We start from the raw sequence: 19270 nt of genomic DNA on the forward strand, positions 1-19270 counted from the left end.
TTCTTCCTTTTGTAGGTTGTGGTTTTTGTGGCCTGATGATAATTTGAGAAATAAGAGAAGCAAGAACAAGTGTGGCTGTCTCGGTGGTTGTCGGTTCTTCGGTGGAACCTTAACAGGACTGGATTTCTTCAAACTTGAGGAACTGACACCTTCAAGCAGCTCTGCTTTCTCAAGCACAAGTGCAGAATCTGATATGTTTTATGGGCAGTCTTTACTGCAGCCAGGAGAATGGATCATCACTAAGGAGATTCCTAAAATTTTAGATGGTGAGAATGCGCTGTACTGTGTTTTTACTCTATTTTGTCCAAAAGTATGATTCTTTAACGTTTTGCTGTTTATAGTGTTTATGAATCTGATTAATAAAGTACAAATGCTTGTGCTTTTGTGGCTTGACCCCTTCTAAGAGCAGGCAGAGCTTGAGCAAGCTTTCCTAAGCTGGTTTTTTATATTACCATGCACCTCCACACTGAGTAAAAAGGAGATTTTTGACTTGTTCTACTTATATAGAAAGCAGCCAACTGAGACAATCTGATGTTTTGCTGACATGATTTTATTAATTTTTGTCAGGAGAACATGCTAGTATGTGCATGCATTTCAAAATTAGGGCTTTTATTTAATAATGATTTTTATTTCAGTAGGCAGGGAAGAGTCCACTGCAGCTGTGCCATGAGATAAACTTTTTCTTTTCCTTCCTTGATCCTAGGTAAAGCAAATGGTGTCAAAAGGAAAGATTGGGACTGCAGATCTGTGGGGATAGAAGTGGAAAGGAAAACACAACACCTGAGCCTCCAAGTGCCGCTGCGCTCCCACAGCTCCTCCTCCTCTTCAGAGGAAACCAGCAGCTCCAGTGCTGCCCTGCCCTTGCTTGCAGGGGAGAAGGACAGCCCCTCATCCACTGCTGAGGATCACCTGGCACAGAAGGAGTTCCTGCCCAGTGCAAAAAGGGAAGATGCTCATGGAAGGTGAGTAGTCTTCTCTGAGTAGACATCTAATTTAACTCTTATGTCTTAGAGCATTCAAGAAATTTAAGATATAAGATGTGGGAACCCAGAACATACCTCTGACACTCCAGAATGGCCAAGACCCCTGCCAGGGGGCTCAGAAGCTCTGGTACTGAGCCCAAAACACCTGTGGTTTTGATTATGACCCGTGGAGCAAATTGCTAACTTTATATGAAGATCTGCAAGCCAAAACAGTTTAGGTAGCACAACAGTGAAGTTATCACAGGTGGAAAAGTAGATTATGGGGTTTCTGGTATGGGGGTTCAGGAGGCAAGCTGAAGGGCATCTGGGTGTGTCCAGCCTTTCTCCTTCTTCTTCTTGGCCTCCATCTTCTCCTGTGATGTTGGCACTTGGAGATTGGTTTAGAGGAGAAGCTCATTGTGTAATGTAGGTGACAGGTATTGGGAAGTTACTGTAAACACTGTACACGTAGTTTTTAGTATAAAGACATAACATCATCCAAGTGGCAGGCAGAGTGCCTGGAGCTGTCCTGCTGGTTGGACCTCGGCAGGGTAGGAGAAAATTTTCTATAGATAAGGAACAATAAACAACCTTGAGACCGGGAACTGAAAAGCCCTGACTCCTTCTTCAGGTGCTTGGGCTGGGAAAAGAGACTTTTAACATCTCTTGGGGTCACAGTGACCTAAAAGACCCCATGAGTAAGAAATTTGATTTAGCTATTTTTCAAGTGTTAAAGGTGCTGCTGAAATGTTTCCTAGTTTGAATGATGATTTGGGCCCCTAATGGGGAATGGTTACCTGAGCAAGGTAGAAAATCCAACATGTTACCAGCACTTGTTAAATGTTTGGTTTTACCTCCTCTGTATGTGTCGAGATCTCTAGCTTATCAGAGTGACCCTGAGAAAAGTTGGAAAGTCTCTTTTCCCAGCCCGAGTGCTTGAAGGAGGAGTCAGGGCTCTTCATTTCTGGGTCTCAAGGTTGTTTATTGTTCCTTATCTATAAAATTTTTCTCTTGCCCTGCCAAGGTCCATCCAGCAGGACAGTTCCAGGCACTCTGCCTGCCCCTGGGACGGTGTTGTCTTTATACTAAAAGCTACCTGTACAATGTTTACAATTACTTCCCAATACCTATCACCTATGTTAGACAGTGAGCTTCTACTCTAAACCAATCTCCAAGTGCCAACATCACAGCAGAAGATGAAGGCCAAGAAGGAGAAAGGCTGGACACACCCAGTTCCCTCCATCTTGGCTCCTGAACCCCCATATCAAAAACCCCAAAATCTACTTTTCCACCCCGTGATAACTTCACTATTGTTCTACCTAAACTGTTGTGGCTTGCTGATCTTCGTATAAGGTTGGTAATTTGCTCCATGTGTCATAATCAAACCCACAGGTGTCTTGGGCTCTGTGCCAGGGCTTCTGAGCCCCCTGGCAGGGGTCTTGGCCGTTCTGGAGTGTCAGAGGGATGTCCTGGGTCCTGACATGTATGTGGACAAGTGGCAGAGTTTGGTGTGTAACTAGCATTATGAAAATAATGGCTGTGCTAATAGAGAGCCACAGAATCACCGATGCATTTGACAGCTGCTACAGTGCAGGAAGAGAAGCATTAGTACAGAAATAACCGAGTGTTGTGTGTGTTTGTGTTCCCAGTGTCACTGTGGAGGCTGCAGAGGGCCGGCCTGCGTCCCCTGGCCCCCAGGAGAGGCCTGTGGGGCAGTCCCCCATGAGGTCCCCGCTGAAGCGCCAGGCGTCCGTGTGCTCGGCGCGCCTGGGCAGCACCAAGAGCCTGACGGCCGCGTTCTACGGGGACAAGCAGCCCGTGCCCGTGGGCGTGCAGTTCAGCAGCGACGTGTCCCGCAGCGACGAGAACGTCCTGGACTCCCCAAAGCAGAGGAGGAGCTTTGGCTCCTTCCCCTACACGCCCTCAGCAGATTCCAACTCCTTCCACCAGTACCGCTCCATGGATTCCAGCATGTCCATGGCCGATAGCGAGGCTTATTTTTCAGCTGCTGAAGAGTTTGAGCCGATAAGCAGTGATGAAGGTCCAGGAACCTATCCAGGGAGGAAGAAGAGGAAAAAGCAAGCTCAGAAAGCTGAATACAGTAGGGGGTCTATTTATCACAGTGTGGAAGGGCCCTTAACAAGCACAATCCACAGAGAAATCAGTCAGGATATGAAAACATTGCCAATTAAGACTCATCCTTCCCAGGCTTCGTTTGTTTCAGCTCTGGGAGGAGATGATGAGCATGTTGACAACATGTACATCTTGGACTCTGAGAAGACTGTGGAACGGGAGCAAATCACTTCCCAGCAGCCTGTAATGGCATGTTACCAAAATTACCTGACACAGTTCCAGGTGATCAACTGGTCAGTAAAGCACCCAACCAACAAAAGAACTTCCAAATCCTCATTGCATCGCCCTTTGGACCTTGACACGCCAACCAGTGAAGAAAGTTCCTCGTCCTTTGAGCAACTCTCTGTCCCAACTTTTAAGGTATGGAAGATGGAGGAGTAGAGAAAGGAGTAAGAATTCAAAATAACTTAAAATGCCTTACTACCAGTTGTGTGAATAAGATACAGAAAACTTGAAATTGCTTTGCTTTTAGTTAAAGAATACCTTGAATTTCTAACTTGAGATCATGGGGCTGTGTGGCTGGAAGGCTGTGGGCAAAAACAGGACTTGGAGTTCTGTGGTTCTGAATTATCATTATTGCACTTAAAATGCTGTCTGTCGAATGATATGCAGCTAGAGGACATTTATGTGAGTTTTGTTTAAAAAACATTATGCAGAACTGCAGTAGCAGTACATTTAATACTGATAAAGTACACTTCAGGCTCTCAGTGCTTTATTTCAAAATTAAATTGCAACTCAGATTTAGGAAATGAGGTTTTTTTAAGTGACCTGAGCATACATGCTTAAGGAAAGGAGATGAACTGAAATATATGAAAAATAATGGAAATTACTTGGTATAAAACAGGTGATTGAGTTCTGAAACTGAACTTGTTATCATTTTGCAGAAAAGGTTTGTGTTGATGAAAGCCTTATGTAGATTACTATTTGAAGGGTTTTTTAAAAGCAATAAATCAATGTTTATGTAAAAGCAGTGTAATCTGATTTTTCAAGGAATTTAAAAGCAAACCTAGGAGTTCCAGTATCCTATATTGGAGAGTCTGTTTCTAAGTGTTCTTTTAACAAAAACAGTTTTAAGGGGAATTTTTCAAGATCCCTTGGTTGGAGTTTTTATCATACATGGAAGGAATGTAATAAACTTATTTGCACTTCTACCTTAGATGGTTAAACAGGGTCTCACAGCTAATTCACTACTGGACAGAGGCATGCAGCTCACAGGATCAACATCTAAGTAAGTTGAACACATAATCTATGCTATATTATTAGCATATTTTTCAAGAGTAGAATTTTTATTATACCCTGTGAAGTATTTTGGCTCCTGCTAGCCCTTTGAAAATTTTGATTTGCAGCAGTAGTTTCCAGTACCAGATCTATTTCAGAACAGATCATTCTATTATGAAATATTTGGGTTTGGTCAAACAGAAAGTACACAGTGCAAGCAATTAAATTATTTCATATGTACATTTTCAAGATTATGAATAGTGATTTTGTTTAGATTAATTTGGAGGTGCTAATACAAGTGTCCATTTCATTGCCAGAAGCTTAACTTGAATCTAGGGGGGATTGTATTTTTGTGCTTTCTAAGATATACAGTAGAAGAAACCTGCTGTTACGTGGATTTCAGTAAGAGCCAAAATGATACCAGAACACTTTTGTTTGTTTTTGCAAAGCCTGGTCACTGATGTGTGTTTGCCTTCCCTAGCACACCTTACACTCCCTTGGATAAGAAGTCTGCAGAGAACACAGATGATGAAACAATAACAGAGGAATGGACGTTGGATCACCCGGTCTTCCAGACACGCACCACGGCCATCGTGGAAGTAAAAGGAACTGTAGATGTAGTTCTGACTCCTCTTGTAGCAGAGGCACTGGATAGGTAATTTTATTTTGATGGCACTAAAAATTGTCTAAAATCACAGCTGTTCTGTTCAGCAAAGGCTTAGGTAAAAGGATTGAACAGCCTGGCTGATGGAACAGCAGGGCCTGGTGCCTGCAGGATGTAGTTCTGCATTTCCTATGAGATGTGTGGAGCAATGGGAAGTGCCCTTTGTGTTTGTCAGTGCTTGTTTTTCCTCTGTAGTGTTAATTGCACGATGCTGATGGTGAAACTGGGAGTTTCCATGGTCTCTTGTGGCTCTTTTCCCCTCCAAGGTACATCGAGGCCATGGTGCATTGTGCCAGCTCCCGGCATCCGGCAGCAATCGTGGATGACCTGCACTGCAAAGTCCTGAGGGATGCTGTGCAGAACAGCAAGACCAGCTTCTCAGAAAATGTGAGGGAAAACCAAGGAAATCCTCATGGATTTGAGAAAATGCTCACTTCTCTATCTTACATACAAAATATTTTAACTGAATTTAGTGTTTTGAGATATAAAGCTAAAATGATAGCTATATTAATTTGGAATGCATACTTACATGCATTTTCATAATCAACTCTTACATATTGTCTTTCACTGCCCAGGAATCTTTTACAGGATTCGACTTTTTCTGTTTTGGATGGTCTAGAGTAATTTACATCAGATGAAATCACACATTCTGTTCTTTGAAATTACTATAGCTGGTGTTCTTAAGTATTACATTCATCTCAGTGAGATGTTACTTATTATTTTGTAGTAGTTAGGGAGAGCTTTGAAAGTGCCTGTGGGTTTTTTTTGCAGTTCATCTGAGACCTTAAAAAATTAATTTAACTTAAATAGAATTGTATGGTAGTTCTACAGAATTAGGTGTTCTTTCTGTCTAGGGTAATGACCATATTTATATTTTATGGTTTCTTAGACTTCACAGTGTCGTGGACACTAATAACTTGTTTCATTGTAAGTTGTCTGATATAGCTTACATGTGTAGAATTCCAACTTCCAGCTGAAGTCTGGTTGTTAAAGTTTACTGCAGAATGGCACTGCTGCCCTTATGGTTTTAGACCTACTGTACCTCTAAGTGCTGCAGCCTTTATTCTGGAAATCATGGTAAATTGCCTAAAATAAAGTCAGTCTCTTTCTGCTTCAATGCTAATACAATATCCTGTTTCTCCTGAGCTCAGCAGCTCTTGAGTTTGTGCTAATAAATTATTTTTCTCCCCTCTTCAAGTTGTCTTCAAAGCAAGACATCAGAGGAACAAAAATAGACACCACCACAACAGGAACAACAAACCAGGGACCAGCACAGACCAATCTCTCACTTAAGCAAGATAATGTGACAATTAAAGGTCTTCAGGCCAATGTTACAGTTCCAAAGGTAACAATCTTTTTTAAAGCTTATCAGGGAAGAAGTGCCTCACAAAGTTCTTTTTATTTTGAATCCCTGCTCGTTCCCCAAAAGCTGAAGTGAAGCTAAGCATTTGTGCTAGAGAACTAAAGTTTTGAATTTTGGAACTGCTTAATTTTTCGATGGTAGACATGCAGTAGTTAAATATCAACCACCATAGAGGTAACTTGCTGCCATGTCTTTAAATTATCTTCTGGATGTCATGGTTTTATTTTTTTTTTTTACTCAAAGTATAAGACAAGGTTCTATCAGAAATGAGTGATTGATGTAACTTGCTTTTCTAAATGTCTGTACTCTCTTGGAATTCTGTGTGCAGGTGAACCTGTGTTTGCTACAAGCATCTGTGGATGAATCCCCAGGAGTTTCTTCCAGCAAAACCGTGACTCACGTTTCCCTGGTAGCTTTGTGTTTTGATAGAATTGCTACTCAAGTTCGTATGAACAGGTAAGAACAGTGCATGTCACTGTCTGTCATAAACTTCAGACATGTTGATTTCATTGGTTTTGTCTATCTTGAGGTTTGCTTAATTGCTTTTTCCTCCCTGATATTGTCAAGGGGTATAGTTGAGGAGACTTTGAACAATGCAGAAGCTGGGAGGAATTCTGTCGCATTTGATCGTTACATCCAAACCAGCAAAATGCAGCCCCAGTCCTCTGGCTCACTGAGATCCAACTCTGGAGCAGAAAAAGGAAAAGAAATTGCTGCTAAATTGAACATCCATCGTGTTCATGGACAACTTAGAGGTCTTGATACAACAGGTATTGAACAATATTAAAATGTGGAAATGTCAGTGTTAATAGAAGCAAGTAGTTACAGTTGGTGTTCATCTTGTAGTTTGGTTGTAGGTGTTTTGTTAACATGGATGAAAAGCTACTTGCACCCAGAACTTTTGCAGATACTTGAAAAAGAAGTTTGGGATGAATTACTATTCCACTAAGTGCTAGATTTAAACTTAGGCAAACTAAAAGGTGTCAAGACAGACTTGTGAGCAGTTTGTGTTGCCCTGTAAATATTGACCTGCACTGCTGGAATTTGAGGCCTGAGCTCCCTTTCTTCCAGTTAATCTCTTTTCAGCTACCATTTTTGTCACCTTTTGTAGGGAATGAATTACACTTCTTTGCTTTCTTAGTGCATTCTAACACATTCAGTAATTGCCTGTTGTGCCAGAAATTTCAGCATGATACATTGTAGATTTTGAACTGTAACAACTCTAAAGCTGAAAATGAGATCTATCCCATTGACTTCCTTGTTGTTTGTGTTAAGGAAATGCCTTCAAGAAGCTAGGAGTTAAATTTTGCTCTAACTCCTGATCCTGGAAAAACAAACCAGGAAAAGATGATCAAATGTAGAGGCTGTTTTTGTTAAACTGCTTCAAGTTTGATGGAATCTACACCAGTTTTGATTCTGTTCCATAAGGATCAGGAGTCTTCAGACATGAGGAAGTACTCTGTAAAACCAGGATGATGAATCAATACACAATAAATAAATAAATAACAGAAAATCCCATTGCTGTGCAAAGATGAGTGAGCAAATGAAATTGGAGGAAAACAAAGAGCACTGCAATGGTTACCTCCCTTTTTACTTAGTTATGGATGGAATCTTAGCAGTGGTGTCCTGTGTCAGATATGCCACAGGCATTCAAGAGATCCAGTTTTGGAGTTCTAACCAAGAAAAGTCATCATCTTCTGTTTAAAAGGTTTGAGAAGAGCCTTTCTGAGGATCTTAGCATCTGATGTTTACTTCAAACATGGGTGCACTTACAAATTAGAGGCAGGGAGTAAGGATTAGAGGGGGGATAATGTGTCTCAGTGTAGTTCTTTGCCTGAGGTATTTGATATTTAGGTATAAAGTGATTTAAAATACTGCTCAGTCCTTGGTTTATGGTTTTTTTTTTCAAATTTAAAAATTATCCTGCCCATATTTACAGACCAGGAGCAAAGCTTTTTTGCCCTCTTTTTGTGCTTCTTTTTCTTGCTCGTGTTTCAATTTTAAACTTTTTCTTTCTTTTTTTCCCTTCCTTCTCGTTTGAGGAATACTAAAGGGATAACTCCCACAAAACACTCTAAACTTCAGAGAGCTTTTGGAAATTGTAAAGCTTTTCCATTTTGGAGCAAAATATTAAATATTTATTTATCTTATTTATTTTCACAGATATTGGAACTTGTGCAATAACAGCCATTCCTTTTGGGAAATCAAAAGTTCTTTTTACTTTGGAAGAGTTGGATGAGTTCACTTTTGTGGATGAAACAGATCAGCAAGCTGTTCCAGATGTAGCTCGAATTGGTCCTAGTCAAGAGAAGTGGGGTTGGATAATGTTTGAGTGTGGAATTGAAAATTTAACTATAAAAGGTAAAGCTTTTCAAGGCTGTGTATTGTTTTTTTTTAATGAGATTAGTGACAGTTCTGTTGATAGGTCTTCTGGTTTAGCAATTATTTGATTAGAAATTGTTACATCTGGGTGATGCTGAATAGTACATCTCTGTGGTAAATAAATTTCATAGGTTATACAATAAAGACATTTTTAGTTGTAAGTACCACTAATAATAGTATAGGAAATAATTTTATGTAAACTGGTTTCATCAGTTTCTGAACTTAAGGTTGAAATTAATGCTTTCACTCATCGCTCAAATCCTCACCTTATCCACAGGAAATGCATTATAGAGCCAGAGTAGCCAGAGTTTTGCTGTGGGAGGGGAAAGCTAGTTACAAAAAGTAAAAAAAAACCCACCTAGTATATGTGTATTTTCTATCATCAGGGTTACTTTTTTTCAGAAAATAACATTTACCAAGTCTTTATGTGAGTACTCTTCATCTACTTGTGGTAGAAGCTCAAAAGGATCAGAAGCTCAAAATTGTAGTGATAAGTTGTTGAGTAAAATGGTAATGCATCTTGTTTAGCTAAAATCCTGTGTATTTCTCTGCTTAAGCACAGATCTTCTGTGGGGGCAATAACTTACAGCTGTTTTACAGCTGCCAACCTTTACACTCTGGGTGTTTTTACAGGGGGAAGACAGTCTGGGGCAGTGCTGTATAACACATTTGGAGTCATGGGCAAATCAAGAGACACAGAGAGAGGTGGATTGCTTGCGTCAAACAACTCTTCAGATTCCCCCACTGGCAGTGGCTACAACACTGATGTGTCAGAAGATAACCTCCCTTGTGACAGAATAAGTCCCTCTTCAGATATTAATGGAAATTCTGTTTCAGATGAGCAGGTTAGTTCAATCTGGGTAGAAGTCATTAGTCACTCATCCTGTCTGCTTGGACACTAAACTTGAGCTTTCTGCAGAGTCCCTTGGGAGGAGGAGCATTAATTTATTTTGCTTTGCCTAAATGCCTGTGGAAAAAAAAACTATGAGCATGTATGGTATGTTAGCACCTTTCAGTGTAACAATTTTGGAAGTCAATTTCCCTTCTAACTTCATGATTCCTTGTTTTTGAAGGATGAAGGTGTTGAATCAGATGATCTGAAAAAAGATATCCCTTTGATGCCTCCTCCCCCTGACTCCTGCAGCATGAAGTTGACAATCAAAGAAATTTGGTTTAGTTTTGCAGCTCCCACCAATGTGCGCTCCCCAGCCCACATATATTCAAGGTATGATTTTACCTGATATAAAAGAGGGAAAATGACACTTCTGCTTTGTTAAATTGCATTTGTATTTGCTAGGTTCTGAATGGAATTTGAAGCTTTGAAAATGATAATTTTTATTTTGTGTATATCACAGTAAGGCTTCCACAGAAATTACTGCAATAAAAAACTGAAGCAAGTGCTGCTAGAAAATTCTTACAAGAAAATTAAAAGAAGAGAAACTGAAGAGTAAAAAAACCAAAATGAAACCAAAAGCCCTCACTAGCAACTTCTGGTGAGATAGAAATATATGAGGGAGAAAGGCAGGGGAAGGTGTTTGTTTTGAGTAGATGAAATGCCAGTGAAGAGAGCAGCTCAGTGCTTTTGGTGTTCAACTGGATATCATGCATGATCTAACTGCCATGCACTATAAAGTTCTAGATGTGTATTTCTAAGATAGTTTTTCACATCATGTATGTAGAATAAGCCAAATGTTTCAGTCTGTCAGTACAAAGCCATGAGTTAAAAAGTACTCTGCTGGTACTCCTACCTCAGCCCTTTACCAAAAGTCCTTCATGACATGTAACACTTCAGTGGGATTCAGTCAGTGATGAACATTTTAAACTGTACGATTTCAGTAGGGAATACAAATGGGAAAAGGAAGGAATAGCAGTAGCAAAAGTGGGAAGAATCATCAGTGTGTGAGTCAGTAAAACAGAAATTGCCTCAGGTCCTTTTTGCCAGTTTTATTTTCTGGGCACTGAGTCTGTGTTTATTACTTTGCATCAATGCCCCACCTGCATGACTGTCGTTCGTAAGAGCACCAGAAAATCCTGCTCATTGCTGCTGGTGCCTGTGAACACCCCTTTTTCTCTGTCTGCACAGGCAGCTGAACCTCCTGAGCACTGCAACGCCTGCAGTTGGTGCTTGGCTTGTTCCCATCGATCAAGTGAAGTCATCGTTAAATAAGCTGGAAACAGAAGGAACCCTGCGAATCTGTGCTGTTATGGGGTGCATCATGACAGAGGCTCTAGAGGTAAATGGCCTTTACAAAATCAGTGAGCAGAACAGAACAGGACAGTGTGATAGACAAAATATAGGTTTTGGAATGCTGGATGTTTTCACTGGCACACTTAGAGCATCTCTTGTGAGCCTTTGCAATTTGTCACAAGAGATCGCAAAAAGCTGTAGTTTTTGTACATAGTCTGAATTCCAGAGCCAAGTCTCATGCTTCTTACAGGAGTGCATCTCCAGGTAAAATAAGAGTAAGAAGTATGGCTGTGGTGCCTGGTATATTCTATGGAGTGTTTTTGTTTGCTGATGGTTGGATTGGTACCATCTAGTGGGAAGATTTGGATGTGACACCCATGCTGAGATCCTGTCTTGCTTAGTGACGTGGACGACCTAAATGTGATGCTGGTTTTCTGCTCTGCTCAAAAATTATCCTTGGCAGCAGTCTCTTATTCCTACCTCCCTTCCTGTTTCTTCTTCCTGCTCTCTTTCTAGTGTTAAACCAAATTTTGAAAAGTGCCTGTTCCTTCAAAAATTACAGCTAGCTTTGCATGTATGTCTATTAGTCTAGATGTAATTTTATAAGGCCTGCAGTTTGAATCCAGGCTTTTCTTTTATTGCTTCATATATGTAAATATGCATCCAGAGTTGTTTTTCACATGCAGTATTTAAAATAAGGTGGGTACCCATGAGCCAAATCCTTGTTGCAGAAGTTCAAAATGAGGCTAGATGTTTGTTGTCTTATAGATGAGATCTTTTCTTTTATGCTGTTTGCAAGTGTTCATATGCTGAAAATGTTTTTATTTTAATCTAGAATAAAAGTGTGCACTTCCCTCTGAGAAGCAAGTACAACAGGCTTACCAAAGTGGCTCGTTTCTTGCAAGAAAATCCCTCTTGTTTACTCTGTAATATATTGCACCATTACCTTCATCAGGCAAATTACTCCATTATTGAGGATGCCACTATGGTGAGTTACCCAGGAAAACTGGAAATATCTCAGTCCTTTTGTTTCAGATATACCGATTCTAATGTCTTAAATTTGGCAACAGTTTGAAAAAGGTTAAGAAACAAGAAAATATAAGCAAGACTCATATGTATCTTTCAGGTGATAAGTAGATATTGTTTCTCTCATTTCATTTTCTTTGATATCTGCTATTTTTGTGACCTGTATATACGCATAATGCTTATTGATCTATTTTATTAGTAAATATGTGAGATCATAAACCAAAAAGGTGTGCCTTTAAAACTGTATATGGCTTTTTTTATCAGATTTCATTTCCTTCTGTCATACTTCAATGGACTTTATATGATTTCATTTTTCATGGTTTTAAAATGGAATGAGTCTCAGTTATTGGGGCAAGTGTATGAACTGGTTAGTTTATTCCAAATTCTCTCCTTGGAACTAGTTTTCTAGAAACACTGGGGTAATGCAGACAGTTTAAAAAAGGAACTAGAATTGCACAAACTTAAGGGTTTAAGAATCTAATATTTTTTTTGATGGCTTTAGAGTGTTAAGATTGTAGTGGGAAGTAGTTATTTGAACAAACATCAGGCAGAAGGGAGGAGTCTTTATTCCTGATTTTATGTCATTTACATAATCCAATTCCACAGCTGTCAGATTTAAACACTTTGGTTTTCAACATATTCAGCTGAGAGCCAGTGATCAGGAATAGCACAATTTGTGGCACAAATAGCACGGTTTGACTTGTGGTTAAAATGCCAAGCTTTTGTTTTCTTTAGGACAATTCAGTGATGTAATCAAAACAATCCCTATATTTGGCCTCAAATTTATGTTCCAAAAACACGGCTTATGAACAACTGAAAAAATAATCTTTTTAATTTCATTTCTGTTTGTACAAAGTTGCTATGAATCTTAGCCCATAGCTCAGAGCCTGATAATTACTCAAGTGCTTTTAGCTTCATATTTAACAAACCTGCTTCCTGTTGTTTATTTTTGGCCCCTTGGGCTGGCTCCTCAGGTCATGTAGATAAATGTATTTACTGTGTTCAATGAAGCTGTAATTTTTTATCTGTCAGCTCCTTGGCTTCTTGCTTGATGTGTGATGGTGCCAGCATGTTTGTCATAAGCCTCTTAAGTATAGAGATTTAAGAGAGCTTTGCCTTTTTCTCCCTCCAGTTTACTTCAAAATGCTGTGATATGAACTTTAATTATATATATTTTATTTTTTTTTAAGAGTGATGGTCTTCCTGCCTTAGTGACCTTAAAGAAAGGTCTGGTTGCCTTAGCAAGGCAGTGGATGAAGTTCATTGTGGTCACCCCAGCCTTTAAAGGAGTCAGCTTGCACAGACCAGCCCAGCCAATGAAGCTGCAACCAAATGCCAGCCACGAGCATGAGGATGGCCTTGGACTGGACAATGGAGGGGGCCTGCAGAGTGACACAAGTGCTGATGGAGCAGAGTTTGAATTTGATGCAGGTATTTTCATCCATAAAAATTCACAGGGGCAAGCAGCTCCTCTCAGACATTTTTATCTTCTTAACTTTTAGTGTTTGATACATTATAGTCTCCTTAGAATTATCCAGCTTCTTTTTTTATATATATCACCTTCATTCTGAGGCTGCTGCTAACAATGGTAATTATAGTATTACAATAATTAGTGTTTGTTCAGGGAAAAACAAAACAGGAGACCTCTCTTTCTTCCTGTCTTTTGTCTTTTTTCCCCGCACGAAATAAATCAACTTAATTATTTACTACATTTCAATCAAAAGCCAGGCAGCAGTTAGCAGCTTTAAGAGAGCAAAGACATTTGTGTGAGAAACCTGTATGTAGACATACAGTATAAAGGAAATTTTTGCCCCCTTCTCTCAAATATCTGTTTTAATTAAGCAGAAGCACTTGGATTATTGAACAAAACCCAGCACACGCCTGTCTGAGGTGTTCTTACTTGTTTATAAATCAGACAGCACTGTGTGGGTGTGTGCCAGCACTGGGAAGTTCATGACTGCTTGTAGATAGATGTGCCTGATGCTAGATAGATTTGGAGAACCAGGATTATCCGAATGAGGACAGTGTTTGCTTGGTGCAGCCACGGTGAGCGAGCACACGATGCTGCTGGAAGGAACGGCCAACCGCCCTCCCCCTGCCAGCGCCTCCTCCGGGCCCGTCACCGGGGCTGAGATCATGAGGAAGCTGTCCAAGACTCACACCCACAGTGATTCCGTGCTCAAAATCAAGGTGAGTGCACAGGGCTGGGCACCAGGGCAAAGGGGGGTCTGGCTGGCCTGTTCAGGAGCAGTTCTGTAGCTGCAGGTGGGTAAATGCATGCAGAAAGTTACTATAGTGCATGGAAGGTGTGCTCCTGACCTTACAAAAGGGATGCTCCAGCAGTTGGTCTGTGTTCTTCATCTGTTCTTTGTTTTCTTGCCAATTAACTTCCTGTGCATCATTTAAGGATGTGCCCTAACCTTTGCAGCCTTTGATCTTATTATTTATGGCGGCACAAACAAGGATTTAACTGTCATGGTACAAAATCAAAGACTGGCAAAACTCTCCAGTGACTTGTACTAAAATTGTGCTCCAACCTTTTATTCAGACTAAATATTACTTTGTTTTTGCAGTTTCTACAGTACTTCATTAATTTGTTTTCTACTCACAGGGCATCCATCCATATCATTCCCTGAGTTACACCAGTGGAGACACAGCTACAGATTCACCAGTGCACGTTGGCCGCTCTGGAATGGGAGTCAGGGAAAGCCCAAGGAAGGAAAGTCTGCTCAGCTATCTCACTGGGAGCTTTCCTAGCCTGCACAATCTGTTGGAAGGGACTCCTCAAAGAAGTTCAACTGCAGTTAAAAGTAGTTCTTTAACACGAACAGGTAGGATGTAGCATAAAAAAGTATGATGTAGCATAAACAGGTATGATGTGGCATAATTTCCTAGTCTTTTTGAATGAATAAGGAAATAACCGTTTTGCATTTGTTTTTTCTTAACCTTTTGAGTAGCTCAAAAAGAGAGCTGAAAATACTATTTCACTACTGTAGTTTGCATATGATAAATTCAAGATTTAGTCATGGTTTATGAAAATGTTTATTTTCAATAAATATTTTAGAAGCTTGAAGCATTGAAGTGTTTATGCTCTGTGTTATTTTTCAGACTATTTTTATCAGTTTTTCTGTGTATGTACAATATATACTATATTTGATATTGTGTTTTCTCTAAAACTTCTCTCCTTTGCTGTCAGGGACTGAAATATTGTTCAGAAAAAAAGGTATTTTGGTTTCTTAATGATTCCTTTCCTCTAATTAATGGTAGAAATGAGCAAATACAAAGCCATGTGTAGCGCAACAACCATTAGTGCCCCTTGTAACTTCTGTGGTAGTGCTATTTGACACATAATTTAGTGGAATAAACCTAGAGAATTAGGTTTATTTTTATAGTTTCTAGTTGTTGGCAGTGAAATCATGCCATGTTCCTTGTTTTTGCTGACTTGGATGCCAGAAATGCTGAAGTTTCTGCTTTACCTGCACAGGAAACACTGTGGCCACAGACATGTTGTCTGAGCACCCTTTGCTGTCTGAGCCCTCCTCTGTGAGTTTCTATAACTGGATGTCCAACGCCGTGGGCAACAGGGGAAGCGTCGTGCAGGAAAGCCCAGCCACCAAGTCTGGGCACAACAGCCTTCCAACAGGTATTGCTCATTTGCAGCTGAGTTCCAGGTGCTTCTGGGTTGGCTGGGCCTGTGTTTGCCACTTTCTGACTGAAAGTAATGGAGGGAGTGATTTATGATCAACAGGACTTAATTGGTTCAAAGTATTACTTGTGGAACTTCACAGCAACCTGGGAAATGAAAACATGGGATTTAAGCAAAATGGATGTTTTATTTTGCCTCACCCTGCCTCCAAAAATTTAGCTTTTTCTTGCATTTGGAGCAGTATGGCTGCCAAAGCAATGTGTAGCTGCCAAAACTTAAACCATAAAATCTTCTTCTGTTGCTGAGTTCCTTCATTTTGTTGGCTATTTTGGATCTAATTTGCATATGCTTATTTTGTAATTTGTGCATTGGAATCCTTGCTCTTTCTCAGTTGAATTTTGAGACTAAACGTGTTTGGGAGTAACTTAGGAATGGGTTAACTTGTGGAAGGGAATAAAGAAAAAATATATTTCTCAAAGTCATAGGTGTATTAAAGAACCAGGTGTAACAATTTATTGCAGCTCATTTATTTTTCTTCTTGGCCTGTCATCATTCAGATTTTTCAGTGTGTGTCTTAATTTTCTTTTTCGCTAACACTACACTGGAATCTTTTTTCTGTTAACACTCCTTCAACTGTGCTATATTAATCTTAGGCAAAAAGCAGTTGCTTTAGTTTGTTTTTAGTATTGAACCAACAGTCTGATCCTACAAACATCATTGTGCTGTACAGATTGCCGTACATATTGAACTATTGTGGTTCCTGTGTAAACTGGAATGTGTTTCTCTGCAGAAGGACTCTTTGCAAATTTGAATTGGGCAATCTGTACCCGTTCCAGCAATATCAGGCTGTTTCTTTATCCTGAATGCCACCTTTAGTGAAGCTACAGACCTTGCTGTGGCTCGTTTATCTGTGTAAATAATCCTGCTGAATTTATCAAGTCACTGGTGGTAAGATTTGCTGTGGTGTTAGTGTTCCATGGGTATTTATTTTCCAGGTGTGGCACCCAATCTTCCTACCATCCCCTCTGCTTCAGACTTCAACACGGTTCTGTCCAGTGACCAGAACACCCTGGATGGCACTCACTCGCAGCACAGCACCAGCCAGGATGACATTGCAGGGGTAGAAGAGGGCAACCAGGGCTTTCCTGCTGTCCAGCTGGCAGATGCACAGGTAACTGGGGTTGCACATGGTGAGCAGGAGTGTGGAAATGATCAAGACTTTCATAACTCATTGGGTGGGTTTTGTTTTGTAGGTTGTGTTCAAACCTCTGCTGAGTTACACGGGGATTCAGTCGCAGGATGCGATGCCCCTGTGCTACAGGATGTACTTTGGAGAGTACCTCTCCTTCTCAGGAACTCTGGACTGCCTCAGAGCAGATATTGTTGATTCAGACACTGCAAAGGAGAGGAAAAGCAAGCGAGCCCGAAGGTATGATGAGAGATTTAAAAACATGTGTATTGGCTAAAGAACAGAAATTAGGCTTTTCATGTGGTGACAGATTTCCAAAGTACTTTCATGGGATAAGGACCAGCCCTTTATTCTTCTGATCTTTTGTTCTGTCTTTCTGTTAAAATATTTTTTTTAATCCTCCTACGGAATTATTTGGCAATTGTAACTATTTGAATCTTAGCTCCTTTTGAAAATTGGAGATTGGGGAAGGGGAAGAGCTGGTGGAAATAATAGTGGGGAGGAATTTGAGTGGCTCTGAAGTGCTGTTTGATAATTAATCCTCTAAATAATAATGATTTGAGTTCTTCTGAAAATGCTCAATCTTCCCCCGGACCAATTTTGGGCAAAGCTTTAGGATGTAATGGAATGACTGCATGCCAAACTAGGTTTTGTAGAACTAGATGATTTCTATGTTAGTAGCACACAGTGTGAAACTGTAAAAGTTCATTTTATCATATTTAGAACTGTGGTAAAAAGGTGATATCCTAAGGGAAATAAAAGGCTGGGTTCAGTAAATTAGATGTAAGCTGTATTTGACTCTCACTCTCATAAAAAGCAGCACAGTAGTAACTAGTACCTTTCCTTTCCTCAGGCAAGGAGCTGTCAATCTCCCTCCTCTGGAATTCAAACCAGCTTTGATGTTGGAGACTTTCAGCATTAGCGCCGTGGTGATGGAGAAATCCATGTGCACCCCTCAAAACTCCACCAACGCCCTCTCCTTCCACGACTTGAACAAGCGCTACTACAACACCTTCCACTGCAACTTCACCATCTCCTGCCAGTCCATCAGCCAGCACGTGGACATGGCCCTGGTGCGGCTCATCCACCAGTTCAGCACCATGATCGACGACATCAAGGCCACGCAGACGGACATCAAGCTGAGCAGGTACACGGCCGGCTCGGCCTCCCCGACGCCCACCTTCAAAACGCGCAAGCACCGCGACTTCCGCTCCTCGGATTTCAGCCGCAGCTCCCGGGGCAGCCTCAACGGGGGCACCCGCGTCAACAACGCCAAGGGCAAGAGGACAAACAACGACAACAACAAGAAGGAGGCTCGCAACAAGAACTCCCTGGGCAGGTCGGAGAGAAGGACGTCCAAAGTGTCCAGGAAAGGCTCCAAAGATGTTGTTGACCACGTGACCATCCATATGGATGACTCTGACTCCATTACTGTGTCGGAGCAGAGTGAGCCCTCTGCAGAGTGCTGGCAAAATATGTATAAACTGCTCAACTTCTATTCACTCATTTCTGATCCCACTGGCATCTTAGAAAAGTCTTCTGAAACCTTTGGACCAACAGGTAAAGTGGTTCATGAACCCAAATAACCGACTGTGTGTGGTTTTGTTTAAATGGTGCTTTCTAAAGCTTGCTCGTGATGTCTTTTTGTGAACTGCCCATCCTGTCTGAATTGGATTAGAGGGGCAAGTGATGAGGACAGAGGTGAGCTTTCGATTAGTTCACCAAGATGATGTACAAAAGGAAAGCTTAACTTTTCTCACTAATTGCATAGTGTGGATTGAGTTTGTTCCTCCCAAAGTGCTGTTTTGTGTTCAAGGGGGTATGGAAATGCTGCATATTATTATTCCGTGGGAATATGCAAGCAGGTACATAAAGCCATCCTGAGGAAGTTAATCTCTGCCTTGAGAATGACTGACAGTAAAAAAAAAAAAAATCTGTGAATCTTGCTGTGAGAGAAGGAAAGCTGCAATAGTGATTTTGGTGAAGTCCCACAAAGATTACAAGTGTTTGGGCCTTATTCTCATCTGAAACTTTGAGATCTGGTGTGATTATTACTATTTCTAATGTATTTCAACACAGAGCAGCAAATCTGAGAGATGACTTAGCATCGTTCTCTTTGTTGCTGAACTTAGGTTGCTGTGAATATGCAGGGGATGGTGTAGTTGCTCTATTGCCATATTTTCTTTGAACTTCTTTTAACTAAAGAACAAAAAACTTCTGAGAGTGTCAGATGGGAACTCGTATTAAACAGATACCAGTGTCTTTCATGCACAGAATATCATAACCACAGAATATCATATCAACATCTGAACAAAGTGTAAATTTTCTTATCTTGTTTTTAGCTTCCTGAATGTTGAAAAGGAAAACTTGTCCATCCAAAAAGATGAATTATAATAATCTTTGCCCGTGCAATGATCAAATTTGAAATAAACAGGTGAATTGGAAACTGTCAGGGCATTTTTCTGGTATAACAAGAAAACCAGATCATTACAAATATTT

General features: G+C 40.5%; 1 protein-coding gene across 10 annotated transcripts in view; it reads left to right on the plus strand.

Annotated features, from left to right (window-relative positions):
* Positions 1–19270, plus strand: part of BLTP1 (bridge-like lipid transfer protein family member 1) — an 87068-nt gene that overhangs the window by 37092 nt on the left and 30706 nt on the right. For 9 of the 10 annotated variants that reach the window (XM_063157058.1, XM_063157059.1, XM_063157066.1 and 6 more), the window contains exons 26-46: positions 16–266; positions 704–962; positions 2612–3455; positions 4253–4323; positions 4795–4968; positions 5244–5364; positions 6176–6322; positions 6669–6796; positions 6908–7110; positions 8504–8701; positions 9356–9567; positions 9796–9947; positions 10806–10956; positions 11746–11898; positions 13127–13367; positions 13978–14126; positions 14548–14767; positions 15421–15579; positions 16578–16753; positions 16836–17011; positions 17625–18331. In XM_063157058.1, the coding sequence (XP_063013128.1) occupies positions 16–266; positions 704–962; positions 2612–3455; positions 4253–4323; positions 4795–4968; positions 5244–5364; positions 6176–6322; positions 6669–6796; positions 6908–7110; positions 8504–8701; positions 9356–9567; positions 9796–9947; positions 10806–10956; positions 11746–11898; positions 13127–13367; positions 13978–14126; positions 14548–14767; positions 15421–15579; positions 16578–16753; positions 16836–17011; positions 17625–18331 (4892 nt within the window). The remainder of the gene's footprint in view (positions 1–15; positions 267–703; positions 963–2611; positions 3456–4252; positions 4324–4794; positions 4969–5243; positions 5365–6175; positions 6323–6668; positions 6797–6907; positions 7111–8503; positions 8702–9355; positions 9568–9795; positions 9948–10805; positions 10957–11745; positions 11899–13126; positions 13368–13977; positions 14127–14547; positions 14768–15420; positions 15580–16577; positions 16754–16835; positions 17012–17624; positions 18332–19270) is intronic. The other variant, XM_063157060.1, reaches the window with a different exon arrangement.

The sequence above is a fragment of the Melospiza melodia genome, chromosome 5 (assembly GCF_035770615.1).
Source record: "Melospiza melodia melodia isolate bMelMel2 chromosome 5, bMelMel2.pri, whole genome shotgun sequence".
Classification (NCBI taxonomy): domain Eukaryota; kingdom Metazoa; phylum Chordata; class Aves; order Passeriformes; family Passerellidae; genus Melospiza; species Melospiza melodia.